Genomic DNA, 21,828 nt, shown 5'->3' with positions numbered 1-21,828 from the left:
ATAGGATCTTGTGTTGCGGCGAGAGGACCTCCTCAACGCCAGTTTAGCGCCAATAGAAATCTTTCCTTTTATCCATCCATCCATCCATCCATTGTCAAACCGCTTATCCTGCACACAGGGTCGCGGGGGGGCTGGAGTCCATCCCAGCTAACTTCGGGCGATAGACAGGGTACATCCTGGATTGGTCGCCAGCCAATCGCAGGGCTAACACAGAAACACACAACCATTCACACTCACATTCACACATCTACGGGCAATTTAGAGTCCCCAATTGACCTGATCCCCAGAGCATGTCTTTGGACTGTGGGAGGAAGCCGGAGAACCCGGAGAGAACCCACGCAGACACGGGGAGAACATGCAGACTCCACACAGAAAGGCCACTGGGTGGAATCGAACCCAGGACCTTCTTGCTGTGAGGCAACGGTGCTAACCACCACGCCACCGTGCTGCCCCTTTCCTTTTATATCTAACAAAATATTTAGGAGTGGCCCTGATGTCTCGTCCCTGCCGGATTGTTAGTCTTGTTTTGTAAGTGAGCCCGCCAGCTGTGATCAGTGACTGAATCTACGTGAGGCTGTTATCGGTGGATTGTGTTTCCTATGTATTCACCCGGGCACCTAGCCATGCTTTTTCTCACCCCCTGGATCCTAAGAACCTGCACCTCACCTGGGATTCCGGATCGCCCCCGCATGTTCCTTGTTCCCGTTATTTCCCCCCTAGAAAATAAACCCTCTGTTATTCACTTTGCTCGATCTACATTTGGGTCTGTTCCAGTGGGAATACCTGACACTCGTCCTGTTAAAGAGCTCTGGGAGCAACTCCTGCCACCATAGCACCAGCAGATATTAGACAAGACGGACAGGGTAATAACTTAGATAACTGCTGCCCTCACAACAACTACTTGGCCTTGACCTTAATTTTTTTAATGTATGTGGTATGGATAACATTTGATATTTAGTGTGAGAACTGCAAAACTCGATCAATCGGTGGCCGGGATACCTGTTTTTCCAGTAATAGGCAATTGAGGGAGGAGTCATTCACAGACTAAACGCTAAACTCTGAGTAGCAAACTGAATATTTCTCCACACCTTGAGTAGTAAGGAGTATCATCAGTCATCATGGAAAAACACATCCTTTCTTGTATATTTCTATATGGATTTTTACATGCATCCTCTCCACAAGGTAACCGTATAAATTATGTTTCATCGCTTTGATTGTTTTACTTTCTGATATGACTCACTGCGTTAAATCCTTTACTTTTAATTGTGTTACACTTTATTCTCACAAAGACCCTTGGGAATTGTGTATTGCTATTATTATTATTATTATTATTACGTGTCAACATAATTATTATCAGTGGCAGCTGATGGATCTTTTTTTGGTTGGGCCAGAAAATCAGCTTAAGTAAACATCCCAGTAAGATTCAGTACAAATAAGAGTATCAAACACGCAATATTACTTTGCAGTAAATATTTAACATTTACTCAAACAGTTTAACATAATAAGGACTTCTTATTCAAACAGAATATGTGAATATAATATAAATATTAAATATTACGTATACTGTATTACAATATAAATATAATTATAAAATATATTTATATAGCTATAGTTATAACATTACATATATTGAGATGCACTTATGAACCTCACAGAACCATCAGTGTGTTGAGAAAAGACCAAATCAAAAGCCACACAAAATACACAATGAAAACACACACAATTAATTATTTTGGATAAAATGTCCCTATTTTCATTCACTTCATGGTTGTGTCCCAACCCAACCAACAACATCTGCACCAAACGCAACTGCTGACCCTAAAACTTTTGCCCCAGCCACAACTACTGTTGCCCAAACATCAACAGCTGCCCCAACCACAATAATGACTATGACTACTACAACAACAGCCCCAACAACAGCTGCACCAAGGACCACAGCCCTGACAAGTGCAGCACCCACAACTGCATCTCACACTACAGCGGCTCTCACTACTGCGACTCCCACAACTGAGGCTCCCACAACTGAGGCTCCCATTACCGCAGCTCCAACAACTGTTCCCCCTACAACAGCTGCACCAACTACATCTGCAGCCCCAACTACAACGGCAGGCCCAACAACAACTGCTGCACCAACCACGACTGCTGCACCAACAACAACTGCAGCCCCAACAACTGTTTCCCCGACAACAACACCAAACCCAATAACTGCTGCACCAACATCAACTGCTGCACCAACAACAACTACTGCAGCCCCAACAACAACTGCTGCACCAACAACTGCTGCCCCAACAACTCCAGGCCCAACAACTGCAGCCCAAACAACAACTGCTGTACCAACAACTGCTGCACCAACTACAACTTCAGCCCCATCAACAACTGCAGTTTCAACAACAACTGTTGCACCAACTACAACTGTTGCACCAACTACAACTGCTGCACCAACAACACCTGCAGCGGCAACAACAACTAGTGCACCAACTACAACTGCTGCACCAACAACAACCGCAGCCCCGACAACAACTGCTGCACCAACTACAACGGCAGCCCCAACAACTGCTGCACCAACTACAACGGCAGCCCCAACAACAACTGCTGCACCAACAACTGCTGCCCCAACAACTCCAGGCCCAACAACAACTGCAGCCCAAACAACAACTGCTGTACCAACAACTGCTGCACCAACTACAACTGCTGCACCAACAACACCTGCAGCGGCAACAACAACTGCTGCACCATCTACAACTGCTGTAACAACCACAACTGCAGCCCCATCAACAACTGCATATTCAACAATAACTGCTGCAACAACTACAACTGCTGCACCAACAACTGCTGCAACAACTACAACTGCAGCCCCATCAACAACTGCAATTTCAACAATAACTGTTGCACCAACTACAACTGCTGCACCAACAACAACCGCAGCCCCGACAACAACTGCTGCACCAACAACAACTACTGCACCAACTACAACTGCAGCCCCAACAACAACTGCTGCACCAACAACTGCTGCCCCAACAACTCCAGCCCCATCAACAACTGCAGTTTCAACAACAACTGTTGCACCAACTACAACTGCTGCACCAACAACACCTGCAGCGGCAACAACAACTGCTGCACCAACTACAACTGCATATTCAACAATAACTGTTGCACCAACTACAACTGCTGCACCAACAACAACTGTTCCACTGATAACAACAACTGCTTTCCCGATGACACCGACAACCGCAAACACAATTGAAGCCTCGACAACAACTGCTGCACCAACTACAACTGCAGCCCCAACAACAACAACTGCTGCACCAACAACTGCTGCACCAACTACAACCGCAGCCCCAACAACAACTGCTGCACCAACTACAACTGCAGCCCCATCAACAACTGCTGCACCAACAACAACTGTTACGACAACTGATGCACCAACTACAACTGCTGCACCAACAACACCTGCAGCGGCAACAACAACTAGTGTACCAACTACAACTGCTGCACCAACAACAACCGCAGCCCCGAAAACAACTGCTGCACCAACTACAACGGCAGCCCTAACATCAACTGCTGCACCAACATCAACTGCTGCACCAACAACAACTACTGCAGCCCCAACAACAACTGCTGCACCAACAACTGCTGCCCCAACAACTCCAGGCCCAACAACTGCAGCCCAAACAACAACTGCTGTACCAACAACTGCTGCACCAACTACAACTTCAGCCCCATCAACAACTGCAGTTTCAACAACAACTGTTGCACCAACTACAACTGTTGCACCAACTACAACTGCTGCACCAACAACACCTGCAGCGGCAACAACAACTAGTGCACCAACTACAACTGCTGCACCAACAACAACCGCAGCCCCGACAACAACTGCTGCACCAACTACAACGGCAGCCCCAACAACTGCTGCACCAACTACAACGGCAGCCCCAACAACAACTGCTGCACCAACAACTGCTGCCCCAACAACTCCAGGCCCAACAACAACTGCAGCCCAAACAACAACTGCTGTACCAACAACTGCTGCACCAACTACAACTGCTGCACCAACAACACCTGCAGCAGCAACAACAACTGCTGCACCATCTACAACTGCTGTAACAACCACAACTGCAGCCCCATCAACAACTGCATATTCAACAATAACTGCTGCAACAACTACAACTGCTGCACCAACAACTGCTGCAACAACTACAACTGCAGCCCCATCAACAACTGCAGTTTCAACAATAACTGTTGCACCAACTACAACTGCTGCACCAACAACAACTACTGCACCAACAACTGCTGCCCCAACAACTCCAGCCCCATCAACAACTGCAGTTTCAACAACAACTGTTGCACCAACTACAACTGCTGCACCAACAACAACTGTTCCACTGATAACAACAACTGCTTTCCCGATGACACCGACAACCGCAAACACAATTGAAGCCTCGACAACAACTGCTGCACCAACTACAACTGCAGCCCCAACAACAACAACTGCTGCACCAACAACTGCTGCACCAACTACAACCGCAGCCCCAACAACAACTGCTGCACCAACAACTGCTGTTCCAACAACAACTAATTCCCCGACAACTACAGCAAACCCACCAACTGCAGACCCAACTACAACTGCTGCACCAACTACAACGGCAGGCCCAACAACAACTGCTGCACTAACCACGACTGCTGCACCAACAACAACTGCAGCCCAAACAACTGTTTCCCCGACAACACCGAACCCAATAACTGCTGCACCAACAACTGCTGCACCAATTCCAACTTCAGCCCCAACAACAACTGCTGCACCAACAACTGCTGTTCCAACAACAAATAATTCCTCGACAACAACAGCAGACCCAACTACAACTGCTGCACCAACTACAACGGCAGCCCCAACAACAACTGCTGCACCACCAACAACTGCTCCACCAACTACAACTGCTGCACCAACTACAACTGCTGCACCAACTACAACCCCAACAACAACTGCTGCACCAACTACAACTGCAGCCCAATCAACAACTGCAGCCGCAACAACAACTGCTGCACCAACAACAACGGTAGCCCAAACAACAACTGCTGCACCAACTACGACTGCTGCACCAACTACAACTGCTGCACCAACAACAACTGCAGCCCAAACAACTGTTTCCCCGACAACACCGAACCCAATAACTGCTGCACCAACAACTGCTGCACCAATTCAAACTTCAGCCCCAACAACTGCTGCACCAACAACTGCTGTTCCAACAACAACTAATTCCCCGACAACAACAGCAAACCCAACAACTGCAGACGCAACTACAACTGCTGCACCAACTACAACGGCAGCCCCAACAACAACTGCTGCACCAACAACAACGGCAGCCCCAACAACAACTAATGCACCAACAACAACTGCTGCACCAACTACAACTGCAGCCCCAACAGCAACTTCTGCACCAACTACAACTGCAGCCCCAACCACAACTGCTGCACCAACAACTGCTGCCCCAACAACAACTACAACTGCTGCACCAACAACTGCTGCAACAACTACAACTGCAGCCACATCAACAACTGCAGTTTCAACAACAACTGCTGCACCAACAATTGCTGCACCAACTACAACTGCAGCCCCAACAACAACTGCAGCCGCAACAACAACTGCAGCCGCAACAACAACTACTGCAACAACTACAACTGCTGCACCAACAACTGCAGCCCCATCAACAACTGCAGTTTCAACAATAACTGTTGCACCAACTACAACTGCTGCACCAACAACAACCGCAGCCCCGACAACAACTGCTGCACCAACAACAACTACTGCACCAACTACAACTGCAGCCCCAACAACAACTGCTGCACCAACAACTGCTGCCCCAACAACTCCAGGCCCAACAACAACTGCTGTACCAACAACTGCTGCACCAACTACAACTGCAGCCCCAACCACAACTGCTGCACCAACAACTGCTGCCCCAACAACAACTACAACTGCTGCACCAACAACTGCTGCAACAACTACAACTGCAGCCACATCAACAACTGCAGTTTCAACAACAACTGCTGCACCAACAATTGCTGCACCAACTACAACTGCAGCCCCAACAACAACTGCAGCCGCAACAACAACTGCAGCTGCAACAATAACTGTTGCACCAACTACAACTGCTGCACCAACAACAACCGCAGCCCCGACAACAACTGCTGCACCAACAACAACTACTGCACCAACTACAACTGCAGCCCCAACAACAACTGCTGCACCAACAACTGCTGCCCCAACAACTCCAGGCCCAACAACAACTGCTGTACCAACAACTGCTGCACCAACTACAACTGCAGCCCCATCAACAACTGCAGTTTCAAGAACAACTGTTGCACCAACTACAACTGCTGCAACAACACCTGCAGCGGCAACAATAACTGCTGCACCAACTACAACTGCTGTAACAACCACAACTGCAGCCCCATCAACAACTGCATATTCAACAATAACTGCTGCAACAACTACAACTGCTGCACCAACAACTGCTGCAACAACTACAACTGCAGCCGCAACAACAACTGCTGCAAGAACTACAACTGCTGCACCAACAACTGCTGCAACAACTACAACTGCAGCCCCATCAACAACTGCAGTTTCAACAATAACTGTTGCACCAACAACAACTGCTGCACCAACAACCGCAGCCCCGACAACAACTGCTGCACCAACAACTGCTGCCCCAACAACAACTGCTGCACCAACAACTGCTGCCCCAACAACTCCAGGCCCAACAACAACTGCAGCCCAAACAACAACTGCTGTACCAACTACAACTGCAGCCCCATCAACAACTGCTGCACCAACAACAACTGTTACTACAACTGATGCACCAACTACAACTGCTGCACCAACAACACCTGCAGCGGCAACAACAACTAGTGCACCAACTACAACTGCTGCACCAACAACCGCAGCCCCGAAAACAACTGCTGCACCAACTACAACGGCAGCCCTAACATCAACTGCTGCACCAACAACAACTGCTGCACCAACAACAACTACTGCAGCCCCAACAACAACTGCTGCACCAACAACTGCTGCCCCAACAACTCCAGGCCCAACAACTGCAGCCCAAACAACAACTGCTGTACCAACAACTGCTGCACCAACTACAACTGCAGTTTCAACAATAACTGTTGCACCAACTACAACTGCTGCACCAACAACAACCGCAGCCCCGACAACAACTGCTGCACCAACAACAACTACTGCACCAACTACAACTGCAGCCCCAACAACAACTGCTGCACCAACAACTGCTGCCCCAACAACTCCAGGCCCAACAACAACTGCTGTACCAACAACTGCTGCACCAACTACAACTGCAGCCCCATCAACAACTGCAGTTTCAAGAACAACTGTTGCACCAACTACAACTGCTGCAACAACACCTGCAGCGGCAACAATAACTGCTGCACCAACTACAACTGCTGTAACAACCACAACTGCTGTAACAACCACAACTGCAGCCCCATCAACAACTGCATATTCAACAATAACTGCTGCAACAACTACAACTGCTGCACCAACAACTGCTGCAACAACTACAACTGCAGCCACATCAACAACTGCAGTTTCAACAACAACTGCTGCACCAACAATTGCTGCACCAACTACAACTGCAGCCCCAACAACAACTGCAGCCGCAACAACAACTGCAGCCGCAACAACAACTACTGCAACAACTACAACTGCTGCACCAACAACTGCAGCCCCATCAACAACTGCAGTTTCAACAATAACTGTTGCACCAACTACAACTGCTGCACCAACAACAACCGCAGCCCCGACAACAACTGCTGCACCAACAACAACTACTGCACCAACTACAACTGCAGCCCCAACAACAACTGCTGCACCAACAACTGCTGCCCCAACAACTCCAGGCCCAACAACAACTGCTGTACCAACAACTGCTGCACCAACTACAACTGCAGCCCCATCAACAACTGCAGTTTCAAGAACAACTGTTGCACCAACTACAACTGCTGCAACAACACCTGCAGCGGCAACAATAACTGCTGCACCAACTACAACTGCTGTAACAACCACAACTGCAGCCCCATCAACAACTGCATATTCAACAATAACTGCTGCAACAACTACAACTGCTGCACCAACAACTGCTGCAACAACTACAACTGCAGCCGCAACAACAACTGCTGCAAGAACTACAACTGCTGCACCAACAACTGCTGCAACAACTACAACTGCAGCCCCATCAACAACTGCAGTTTCAACAATAACTGTTGCACCAACAACAACTGCTGCACCAACAACCGCAGCCCCGACAACAACTGCTGCACCAACAACTGCTGCCCCAACAACAACTGCTGCACCAACAACTGCTGCCCCAACAACTCCAGGCCCAACAACAACTGCAGCCCAAACAACAACTGCTGTACCAACTACAACTGCAGCCCCAACAACAACTGCTGCACCAACAACTGCTGCCCCAACAACTCCAGGCCCAACAACAACTGCTGTACCAACAACTGCTGCACCAACTACAACTGCAGCCCCATCAACAACTGCAGTTTCAAGAACAACTGTTGCACCAACTACAACTGCTGCAACAACACCTGCAGCGGCAACAATAACTGCTGCACCAACTACAACTGCTGTAACAACCACAACTGCAGCCCCATCAACAACTGCATATTCAACAATAACTGCTGCAACAACTACAACTGCTGCACCAACAACTGCTGCAACAACTACAACTGCAGCCGCAACAACAACTGCTGCAAGAACTACAACTGCTGCACCAACAACTGCTGCAACAACTACAACTGCAGCCCCATCAACAACTGCAGTTTCAACAATAACTGTTGCACCAACAACAACTGCTGCACCAACAACCGCAGCCCCGACAACAACTGCTGCACCAACAACTGCTGCCCCAACAACAACTGCTGCACCAACAACTGCTGCCCCAACAACTCCAGGCCCAACAACAACTGCAGCCCAAACAACAACTGCTGTACCAACTACAACTGCAGCCCCATCAACAACTGCTGCACCAACAACAACTGTTACTACAACTGATGCACCAACTACAACTGCTGCACCAACAACACCTGCAGCGGCAACAACAACTAGTGCACCAACTACAACTGCTGCACCAACAACCGCAGCCCCGAAAACAACTGCTGCACCAACTACAACGGCAGCCCTAACATCAACTGCTGCACCAACAACAACTGCTGCACCAACAACAACTACTGCAGCCCCAACAACAACTGCTGCACCAACAACTGCTGCCCCAACAACTCCAGGCCCAACAACTGCAGCCCAAACAACAACTGCTGTACCAACAACTGCTGCACCAACTACAACTGCAGTTTCAACAATAACTGTTGCACCAACTACAACTGCTGCACCAACAACAACCGCAGCCCCGACAACAACTGCTGCACCAACAACAACTACTGCACCAACTACAACTGCAGCCCCAACAACAACTGCTGCACCAACAACTGCTGCCCCAACAACTCCAGGCCCAACAACAACTGCTGTACCAACAACTGCTGCACCAACTACAACTGCAGCCCCATCAACAACTGCAGTTTCAAGAACAACTGTTGCACCAACTACAACTGCTGCAACAACACCTGCAGCGGCAACAATAACTGCTGCACCAACTACAACTGCTGTAACAACCACAACTGCTGTAACAACCACAACTGCAGCCCCATCAACAACTGCATATTCAACAATAACTGCTGCAACAACTACAACTGCTGCACCAACAACTGCTGCAACAACTACAACTGCAGCCCCATCAACAACTGCAGTTTCAACAACTTCTGCACCAACAATTGCTGCACCAACTACAACTGCAGCCGCAACAACAACTGCTGCAAGAACTACAACTGCTGCACCAACAACTGCTGCAACAACTACAACTGCAGCCCCATCAACAACTGCAGTTTCAACAATAACTGTTGCACCGACAACAACTGCTGCACCAACAACTGCTTCCCCAACAACAACTGCTGCACCAACAACTGCTGCCCCAACAACTCCAGGCCCAACAACAACTGCAGCCCAAACAACAACTGCTGTACCAACTACAACTGCAGCCCCATCAACAACTGCTGCACCAACAACAACTGTTACTACAACTGATGCACCAACTACAACTGCTGCACCAACAACACCTGCAGCGGCAACAACAACTAGTGCACCAACTACAACTGCTGCACCAACAACCGCAGCCCCGAAAACAACTGCTGCACCAACTACAACGGCAGCCCTAACATCAACTGCTGCACCAACAACAACTACTGCAGCCCCAACAACAACTGCTGCACCAACAACTGCTGCCCCAACAACTCCAGGCCCAACAACTGCAGCCCAAACAACAACTGCTGTACCAACAACTGCTGCACCAACTACAACTTCAGCCCCATCAACAACTGCAGTTTCAACAACAACTGTTGCACCAACTACAACTGTTGCACCAACTACAACTGCTGCACCAACAACACCTGCAGCGGCAACAACAACTAGTGCACCAACTACAACTGCTGCACCAACAACAACCGCAGCCCCGACAACAACTGCTGCACCAACTACAACGGCAGCCCCAACAACTGCTGCACCAACTACAACGGCAGCCCCAACAACAACTGCTGCACCAACAACTGCTGCCCCAACAACTCCAGGCCCAACAACAACTGCAGCCCAAACAACAACTGCTGTACCAACAACTGCTGCACCAACTACAACTGCTGCACCAACAACACCTGCAGCGGCAACAACAACTGCTGCACCATCTACAACTGCTGTAACAACCACAACTGCAGCCCCATCAACAACTGCATATTCAACAATAACTGCTGCAACAACTACAACTGCTGCACCAACAACTGCTGCAACAACTACAACTGCAGCCCCATCAACAACTGCAATTTCAACAATAACTGTTGCACCAACTACAACTGCTGCACCAACAACAACCGCAGCCCCGACAACAACTGCTGCACCAACAACAACTACTGCACCAACTACAACTGCAGCCCCAACAACAACTGCTGCCCCAACAACTCCAGCCCCATCAACAACTGCAGTTTCAACAACAACTGTTGCACCAACTACAACTGCTGCACCAACAACACCTGCAGCGGCAACAACAACTGCTGCACCAACTACAACTGCATATTCAACAATAACTGTTGCACCAACAACAACTGCTGTACCAACTACAACTGCAGCCCCATCAACAACTGCTGCACCAACAACAACTGTTACTACAACTGATGCACCAACTACAACTGCTGCACCAACAACACCTGCAGCGGCAACAACAACTAGTGCACCAACTACAACTGCTGCACCAACAACCGCAGCCCCGAAAACAACTGCTGCACCAACTACAACGGCAGCCCTAACATCAACTGCTGCACCAACAACAACTGCTGCACCAACAACAACTACTGCAGCCCCAACAACAACTGCTGCACCAACAACTGCTGCCCCAACAACTCCAGGCCCAACAACTGCAGCCCAAACAACAACTGCTGTACCAACAACTGCTGCACCAACTACAACTGCAGTTTCAACAATAACTGTTGCACCAACTACAACTGCTGCACCAACAACAACCGCAGCCCCGACAACAACTGCTGCACCAACAACAACTACTGCACCAACTACAACTGCAGCCCCAACAACAACTGCTGCACCAACAACTGCTGCCCCAACAACTCCAGGCCCAACAACAACTGCTGTACCAACAACTGCTGCACCAACTACAACTGCAGCCCCATCAACAACTGCAGTTTCAAGAACAACTGTTGCACCAACTACAACTGCTGCAACAACACCTGCAGCGGCAACAATAACTGCTGCACCAACTACAACTGCTGTAACAACCACAACTGCTGTAACAACCACAACTGCAGCCCCATCAACAACTGCATATTCAACAATAACTGCTGCAACAACTACAACTGCTGCACCAACAACTGCTGCAACAACTACAACTGCAGCCCCATCAACAACTGCAGTTTCAACAACTTCTGCACCAACAATTGCTGCACCAACTACAACTGCAGCCGCAACAACAACTGCTGCAAGAACTACAACTGCTGCACCAACAACTGCTGCAACAACTACAACTGCAGCCCCATCAACAACTGCAGTTTCAACAATAACTGTTGCACCAACAACAACTGCTGCACCAACAACCGCAGCCCCGACAACAACTGCTGCACCAACAACTGCTTCCCCAACAACAACTGCTGCACCAACAACTGCTGCCCCAACAACTCCAGGCCCAACAACAACTGCAGCCCAAACAACAACTGCTGTACCAACTACAACTGCAGCCCCATCAACAACTGCTGCACCAACAACAACTGTTACTACAACTGATGCACCAACTACAACTGCTGCACCAACAACACCTGCAGCGGCAACAACAACTAGTGCACCAACTACAACTGCTGCACCAACAACCGCAGCCCCGAAAACAACTGCTGCACCAACTACAACGGCAGCCCTAACATCAACTGCTGCACCAACAACAACTACTGCAGCCCCAACAACAACTGCTGCACCAACAACTGCTGCCCCAACAACTCCAGGCCCAACAACTGCAGCCCAAACAACAACTGCTGTACCAACAACTGCTGCACCAACTACAACTTCAGCCCCATCAACAACTGCAGTTTCAACAACAACTGTTGCACCAACAACAACTGCTGCACCAACAACCGCAGCACCAACTACAACTGTTGCACCAACTACAACTGCTGCACCAACAACACCTGCAGCGGCACCAACAACTGCTGCAACAACTACAACTGCAGCCCCATCAACAACTGCAGTTTCAACAATAACTGTTGCACCAACAACAACTGCTGCACCAACAACCGCAGCCCCGACAACAACTGCTGCACCAACAACTGCTTCCCCAACAACAACTGCTGCACCAACAACTGCTGCCCCAACAACTCCAGGCCCAACAACAACTGCAGCCCAAACAACAACTGCTGTACCAACTACAACTGCAGCCCCATCAACAACTGCTGCACCAACAACAACTGTTACTACAACTGATGCACCAACTACAACTGCTGCACCAACAACACCTGCAGCGGCAACAACAACTAGTGCACCAACTACAACTGCTGCACCAACAACCGCAGCCCCGAAAACAACTGCTGCACCAACTACAACGGCAGCCCTAACATCAACTGCTGCACCAACAACAACTACTGCAGCCCCAACAACAACTGCTGCACCAACAACTGCTGCCCCAACAACTCCAGGCCCAACAACTGCAGCCCAAACAACAACTGCTGTACCAACAACTGCTGCACCAACTACAACTTCAGCCCCATCAACAACTGCAGTTTCAACAACAACTGTTGCACCAACTACAACTGTTGCACCAACTACAACTGCTGCACCAACAACACCTGCAGCGGCAACAACAACTAGTGCACCAACTACAACTGCTGCACCAACAACAACCGCAGCCCCGACAACAACTGCTGCACCAACTACAACGGCAGCCCCAACAACTGCTGCACCAACTACAACGGCAGCCCCAACAACAACTGCTGCACCAACAACTGCTGCCCCAACAACTCCAGGCCCAACAACAACTGCAGCCCAAACAACAACTGCTGTACCAACAACTGCTGCACCAACTACAACTGCTGCACCAACAACACCTGCAGCGGCAACAACAACTGCTGCACCATCTACAACTGCTGTAACAACCACAACTGCAGCCCCATCAACAACTGCATATTCAACAATAACTGCTGCAACAACTACAACTGCTGCACCAACAACTGCTGCAACAACTACAACTGCAGCCCCATCAACAACTGCAATTTCAACAATAACTGTTGCACCAACTACAACTGCTGCACCAACAACAACCGCAGCCCCGACAACAACTGCTGCACCAACAACAACTACTGCACCAACTACAACTGCAGCCCCAACAACAACTGCTGCACCAACAACTGCTGCCCCAACAACTCCAGCCCCATCAACAACTGCAGTTTCAACAACAACTGTTGCACCAACTACAACTGCTGCACCAACAACACCTGCAGCGGCAACAACAACTGCTGCACCAACTACAACTGCATATTCAACAATAACTGTTGCACCAACTACAACTGCTGCACCAACAACAACTGTTCCACTGATAACAACAACTGCTTTCCCGATGACACCGACAACCGCAAACACAATTGAAGCCTCGACAACAACTGCTGCACCAACTACAACTGCAGCCCCAACAACAACAACTGCTGCACCAACAACTGCTGCACCAACTACAACCGCAGCCCCAACAACAACTGCTGCACCAACTACAACTGCAGCCCCATCAACAACTGCTGCACCAACAACAACTGTTACGACAACTGATGCACCAACTACAACTGCTGCACCAACAACACCTGCAGCGGCAACAACAACTAGTGTACCAACTACAACTGCTGCACCAACAACAACCGCAGCCCCGAAAACAACTGCTGCACCAACTACAACGGCAGCCCTAACATCAACTGCTGCACCAACATCAACTGCTGCACCAACAACAACTACTGCAGCCCCAACAACAACTGCTGCACCAACAACTGCTGCCCCAACAACTCCAGGCCCAACAACTGCAGCCCAAACAACAACTGCTGTACCAACAACTGCTGCACCAACTACAACTTCAGCCCCATCAACAACTGCAGTTTCAACAACAACTGTTGCACCAACTACAACTGTTGCACCAACTACACCTGCAGCGGCAACAACAACTGCTGCACCAACAACTGCTGCCCCAACAACTCCAGGCCCAACAACAACTGCTGTACCAACAACTGCTGCACCAACTACAACTGCAGCCCCATCAACAACTGCAGTTTCAAGAACAACTGTTGCACCAACTACAACTGCTGCAACAACACCTGCAGCGGCAACAATAACTGCTGCACCAACTACAACTGCTGTAACAACCACAACTGCAGCCCCATCAACAACTGCATATTCAACAATAACTGCTGCAACAACTACAACTGCTGCACCAACAACTGCTGCAACAACTACAACTGCAGCCGCAACAACAACTGCTGCAAGAACTACAACTGCTGCACCAACAACTGCTGCAACAACTACAACTGCAGCCCCATCAACAACTGCAGTTTCAACAATAACTGTTGCACCAACAACAACTGCTGCACCAACAACCGCAGCCCCGACAACAACTGCTGCACCAACAACTGCTGCCCCAACAACAACTGCTGCACCAACAACTGCTGCCCCAACAACTCCAGGCCCAACAACAACTGCAGCCCAAACAACAACTGCTGTACCAACTACAACTGCAGCCCCATCAACAACTGCTGCACCAACAACAACTGTTACTACAACTGATGCACCAACTACAACTGCTGCACCAACAACACCTGCAGCGGCAACAACAACTAGTGTACCAACTACAACTGCTGCACCAACAACAACCGCAGCCCCGAAAACAACTGCTGCACCAACTACAACGGCAGCCCTAACATCAACTGCTGCACCAACATCAACTGCTGCACCAACAACAACTACTGCAGCCCCAACAACAACTGCTGCACCAACAACTGCTGCCCCAACAACTCCAGGCCCAACAACTGCAGCCCAAACAACAACTGCTGTACCAACAACTGCTGCACCAACTACAACTTCAGCCCCATCAACAACTGCAGTTTCAACAACAACTGTTGCACCAACTACAACTGTTGCACCAACTACACCTGCAGCGGCAACAACACCTGCAGCGGCAACAACAACTAGTGCACCAACTACAACTGCTGCACCAACAACAACCGCAGCCCCGACAACAACTGCTGCACCAACTACAACGGCAGCCCCAACAACAACTGCTGCACCAACTACAACGGCAGCCCCAACAACAACTGCTGCACCAACAACTGCTGCCCCAACAACTCCAGGCCCAACAACAACTGCAGCCCAAACAACAACTGCTGTACCAACAACTGCTGCACCAACTACAACTGCTGCACCAACAACACCTGCAGCAGCAACAACAACTGCTGCACCATCTACAACTGCTGTAACAACCACAACTGCAGCCCCATCAACAACTGCATATTCAACAATAACTGCTGCAACAACTACAACTGCTGCACCAACAACTGCTGCAACAACTACAACTGCAGCCCCATCAACAACTGCAGTTTCAACAATAACTGTTGCACCAACTACAACTGCTGCACCAACAACAACTACTGCACCAACAACTGCTGCCCCAACAACTCCAGCCCCATCAACAACTGCAGTTTCAACAACAACTGTTGCACCAACTACAACTGCTGCACCAACAACAACTGTTCCACTGATAACAACAACTGCTTTCCCGATGACACCGACAACCGCAAACACAATTGAAGCCTCGACAACAACTGCTGCACCAACTACAACTGCAGCCCCAACAACAACAACTGCTGCACCAACAACTGCTGCACCAACTACAACCGCAGCCCCAACAACAACTGCTGCACCAACTACAACTGCAGCCCCATCAACAACTGCAGTTTCAACTACAACTGCAGCCCCAACAACTGCTGCACCAACAACTGCTGTACCAAGAATTGCTGCACCAACTGCAACCGCAGCCCCAACAACAACTGCTGCAACAACTACAACAGCTGCACCAACAACTGCTGCAACAACTACAACTGCAGCCCCATCAACAACTGCAGCACCAACAACAACCGCAGCCCCGACAACAACTGCAGCACCAACAACCGCAGCCCCGACAACAACTGCTGCACCAACTACAACGGCAGCCCCAACAACAACTGCTGCACCAACAACTGCTGCAACAACTACAACTGCTGCCCCAACAACTGCTGCCCCAACAACTCCAGCTCCAACAACAACTGCAGCCCAAACAACAACTGCTGCACCAACAACTGCTGCACCAACTACAACTACAGCCCCAACTGTGGCACCAACTGTTCCACTGATAACAACAACAGCCTTAACAACAACAACTGCTTTCCCGATGACACAGACATTTGCAACCACAACTGCAGCCCCGACAACAACTTGTTGTCGGGGCTGCAGTTGTTGTTGCAGCCCAACTACAACGGCAGGCCCAACAACAACTGCTGCACCAACCACAACTGCTGCACCAACCACAACTGCAGCCCCAACAACAACTGCTGCAACAACTACAACTGCAGCCCCATCAACAACTGCTGCACCAACAACAACTGCTCTTCCAACAACAACTAATTTCCCGACGACAACAGCAAACCCAACAACTGCAGCCCCAACAACAACTACTGCACAAACTAAAACTGCTGTTTCAACAACTAATTCCCCGATGACTGCTGCAGCCCCAACTACAACTGCTACACCAACTACAACTGCTGCACCAACTACAACTACAGCCCCAACAACTGCTGCACTAACTACAAATGCAGCCCCAACAACAACTCCTGCACCGACCACAACTGCTGCACTGTTAACAACTGCAGCCCCAGCAACAACTGCTGTTCCAACAATAACTAATTCCCCGACAGCCGTAACAAAAGATGCAGGAACAATTACAACTGCAACAACAACTGCTGTACCAACTACAACTGCAGCGCTAACAACAGCAGCCCCAACAACATTCGCTTCCCCGACGACAAGATCAGCCCCTACAACAACTGCTGCACCAACTACAACTGCAGCCCCGACATCAACTGCTGCACCAACAACGGCTTCCCCGACGAAAACATCAACCCCGACAATGTCTGCTGCACCGACTACAACTGCAGCCCCGACAACAGATGCAGGAACAACTACAACTGCTGCAACAACTACAACTGCAGCTCCAACTACAACTGCTGCATCAACTACATCTGCAGCCCCACCAACAACAGCAGCTCCAACACCAACTGCTTCCCCGACGACAACAGCAGCCCTAACAACAACTGCTGTTCCAACAACAACTAATTCCCCGACGACAACAGCAGCCCCATCAACAACTGCAGCGCCAACAACAACTGCTGTACCAACTACAACTGCAGCGCCAACACCAACAGCAGCCCCAACCACATTCGCTTCCCAGACGACAAGATCAGCCCCTACAACAACTGCTGCACCAACTACAACTGCAGCCCCGACAACAACTGCTGCACCAACAACAAGAGCAGCCCCAACAACAACTCCTGCACCGACAACAACTGCTGCCCTAACAACAGATGCAGGAACAACTACAACTGCTGCAACAACTACAACTGCAGCCCCAACTACAACTGCTGCATCAACTACATCTGCAGCCCCACCAACAACAGCAGCTCCAACACCAACTGCTTCCCCGACGACAACAGCAGCCCTAACAACAACTGCTGTTCCAACAACAACTAATTCCCCGACGACAACAGCAGCCCCATCAACAACTGCAGCACCAACAACAACTGCTGTACCAACTACAACTGCACCGCCAACACCAACAGCAGCCCCAACAACAATCGCTTCCCCGACGACAAGATCAGCCCCAACAACAATTGCTGCACCAACTACAACCGCAGCCCCGACAACAACTGCTGCACCAACGGCTTCCCCGACGAAAACATCAGCCCCGACAATGTCTGCTGCACCGACTACAACTGCAGCCCCGACAACAACTGCTGCACCAACTAGAAGAGCAGCCCCAACAACAACTCCTGCACCGACAACAACTGCTGCGCTGACAACAACAGCAGCCCTAACAACAGATGCAGGAACAACTACAACTGCTGCAACAACTACAACTGCAGCTCCAACTACAACTGCTGCATCAACTACATCTGCAGCCCCACCAACAACAGCAGCTCCAACACCAACTGCTTCCCCGACGACAACAGCAGCCCTAACAACTGCTGTTCCAACAACAACTAATTCCCCGACGACAACAGCAGCCCCATCAACAACTGCAGCACCAACAACAACTGCTGTACCAACTACAACTGCACCGCCAACACCAACAGCAGCCCCAACAACAATCGCTTCCCCGACGACAAGATCAGCCCCGACAACAACTGCTGCACCAACAACGGCTTCCCTGACGAAAACATCAGCCCCGACAATGTCTGCTGCACCGACTACAACTGCAGCCCCGACAACAACTGCTGCACCAACTAGAAGAGCAGCCCCAACAACAACTCCTGCACCGACAACAACTGCTGCGCTGACAACAACAGCAGCCCTAACAACAGATGCAGGAACAACTACAACTGCTGCAACAACTACAACTGCAGCTCCAACTACAACTGCTGCATCAACTACATCTGCAGCCCCACCAACAACAGCAGCTCCAACACCAACTGCTTCCCCGACGACAACAGAAGCCCTAACAACAACTGCTGTTCCAACAACAACTAATTCCCCGACGACGACAACAGCAGCCCCATCAACAACTGCAGCACCAACAACAACTGCTGTACCAACTACAACTGCACCGCCAACACCAACAGCAGCCCCAACAACAATCGCTTCCCCGACGACAAGATCAGCCCCAACAACAACTGCTGCAACAACTACAACTGCAGCTCCAACTACAACTGCTGCATCAACTACATCTGCAGCCCCACCAACAACAGCAGCTCCAACACCAACTGCTTCCCCGACGACAACAGAAGCCCTAACAACAACTGCTGTTCCAACAACAACTAATTCCCCGACGACGACAACAGCAGCCCCATCAACAACTGCAGCACCAACAACAACTGCTGTACCAACTACAACTGCAGCCCCAACGACATTTGCTTCCCTGACGACAACAGCAGCCCCGACAACAACTGCAGCTCCAACATCTAGTTCCCCTACGACAACAGCAGCCCCAACAACAACTGCTGCACGAACTACAACCGCAGCCACAACAACAACAAATGAAGGCTAGTGACACTGATATTCATATTGTCAATAATAAATCATTGAGCTGAAACCGTCAAAGAAATTGATTGAATCCCTATTGACCCCAAGCATAGCTGTACCCCATTAATAGGGTACTGGGTTAAATTGAAATTAAAGATTTTTTAAACATAACGAGTTAATTCAGAATGTTTTATGGATAATCTGGTCAACACAGAAACTAATATGCTTAGTCATATTAGTCCTCAATGCCTATACCTAATCATCAGATTTCTTTTACATTTCAAAGTTCCCTATCATCCAAACTATAATACCACAGTATACCAATGCATAAATAATACACCAAGGTCACTGACTTTGTAATCTACCCCTAGAATTGTGTTAAATTCAGATTTTAGTTTTCATAAGCCTATATTGTAAAATATTTTGCATCTGTATCTAATTTCAGTTTATAAAGGTTTTTCAGGGTTGACAGAATAGCATTATAGAAAAATGAATCGCCACATACAATGTTCTTTAATACCTACAGGCTTTGTATTAACGCACCTACAGATGAGGATAACTTCCTTTGGAGAGGTTAGCAATGGGACCATCATTGAACGTGTAAAAGAGGTGCGTAAAACAGAAAAAAAGTAAAAAAAGTGGTAAATTAATCGGTTTGAAAATGCGCTTTACCTAATATCATCGATCTAATCTTCTGTGTTTCTCTGAATTTAGTTTTTTGAAAAGCAGCTCCTGAATGGAACATTTCATACAATCAACGTGGCAAACATTCAAAGGGTGGATCCTAATTGAAGACAGCAGTTCAAGGTTATGCTGGCAGAATTGTTTCAACACCATGTGAAGTGGTAGTTAACCTTATTCATTTCTTCATATCTGGAAAGACTCCTTTGGCAATTTAGCATAATGTATCAAATGTTATTGCACTAGAAATTACCAGAACTATCTCAATTTCCCTCTGATTTTTTAATTAAAATGTGTCAGGGATGCGTTGGAAGGCAGGACTCAAACGCAGAGTTTAAACTAACGAGACTAAACAAACAAAAGCACCAGGCCAAAACACACTCACACTCACACTCACACTCACACTCACACTCACACACGGGAAAAACGGCAGGCGGGAACAACGAACATCCAGGACGAAAGACAATGACGCGACAAGTGACAGGAGACACACACACAGCTTAAATACACTAGGGAGGTGCAGGTGATTGGACACAGGTGGAAACAATCATGACATGACAGACAATCACAGAGGAGGACAGGACAAGGCAGGAAGTGACATGACCCAGGGAGAACAGAGGCAAGAAACTACAAATTAAAACCAGACATTAACCCAAACCATGACAAAATGTTTTCACTCTACAATCCGTGAACAATATTCCAAAGAATTGGAGGTGTTTGTTGACTGTGCATAGAAGAATGGGAAGCTCAGACCAAGGAATATAATCTTCCAAAGAAGTTAAATAAATAGGTATCAATAATTCCCATGATCTTTAACTGGAGGAGAAGCTACCAGAAAACACTACACCCATCATCATGAATGAGGAAATATCTTACATAAACACTGGCAACAATAAACTAGATGAGTGTCAAGCTTATAGAATGCATCTTCTAAGCAGAAAGTAAAAGTACTGCTCGTTTGTTGTTTGCTATCGAAATGATGCCAGAATTGTTCAATGCGGAGAAGGTACCTAAGTCTCTGAGGTATTCTGTGTGCCAATTAACTTTTAAAAGTTGTTATTACATGAGTTGGGGGCATGAATTAACATTGAAGTTACACCAATATATATCGGCCATTTATTATTCCCTCACTGTAATTGTTGAGAGCATCAACCCCAAAAATAAATATGCATTTATTTCCTTATATTTGTTTGGTCTTTACTTTCTCTTAAAAAAATACAAAAAACTTTTGATTTAAT

At 48.7% G+C, this 21,828-nt stretch overlaps 1 protein-coding gene and 1 long non-coding RNA gene across 2 annotated transcripts; both read left to right on the top strand.

Moving 5' to 3' along the window:
* Window positions 1-4,304: 4,304 nt before the first annotated feature.
* On the top strand, window positions 4,305-17,595 carry LOC144411431 (uncharacterized). Its single transcript, XM_078108089.1, has 2 exons — window positions 4,305-5,648; window positions 17,590-17,595. Exons 1-2 carry the CDS (start codon window positions 4,407-4,409, stop codon window positions 17,593-17,595), a joined length of 1,248 nt encoding a protein of 415 aa, XP_077964215.1. The 5' UTR covers window positions 4,305-4,406.
* A 1,153-nt stretch (window positions 17,596-18,748) lies between these two features.
* LOC120823508 (uncharacterized) lies at window positions 18,749-21,770 on the top strand. Its single transcript, XR_013468586.1, has 3 exons — window positions 18,749-19,929; window positions 20,436-20,518; window positions 20,624-21,770. It is a non-coding gene; the product is annotated as an uncharacterized LOC120823508 (long non-coding RNA).
* Window positions 21,771-21,828: the final 58 nt, after the last annotated feature.

Source organism: Gasterosteus aculeatus, chromosome 8, assembly GCF_964276395.1.
Source record: "Gasterosteus aculeatus chromosome 8, fGasAcu3.hap1.1, whole genome shotgun sequence".
Taxonomy (NCBI): Eukaryota; Metazoa; Chordata; class Actinopteri; order Perciformes; family Gasterosteidae; genus Gasterosteus; species Gasterosteus aculeatus.
The sequence above is the reverse complement of the archived record's forward strand: the minus strand, read 5'-3'. Positions and strand labels throughout refer to the sequence as shown.

Bases quoted from the DNA above. Each gene is read 5' to 3' on its own strand.
- LOC144411431 (XM_078108089.1), top strand. From the start codon at position 4,407: ATGACACCGACAACCGCAAACACAATTGAAGCCTCGACAACAACTGCT.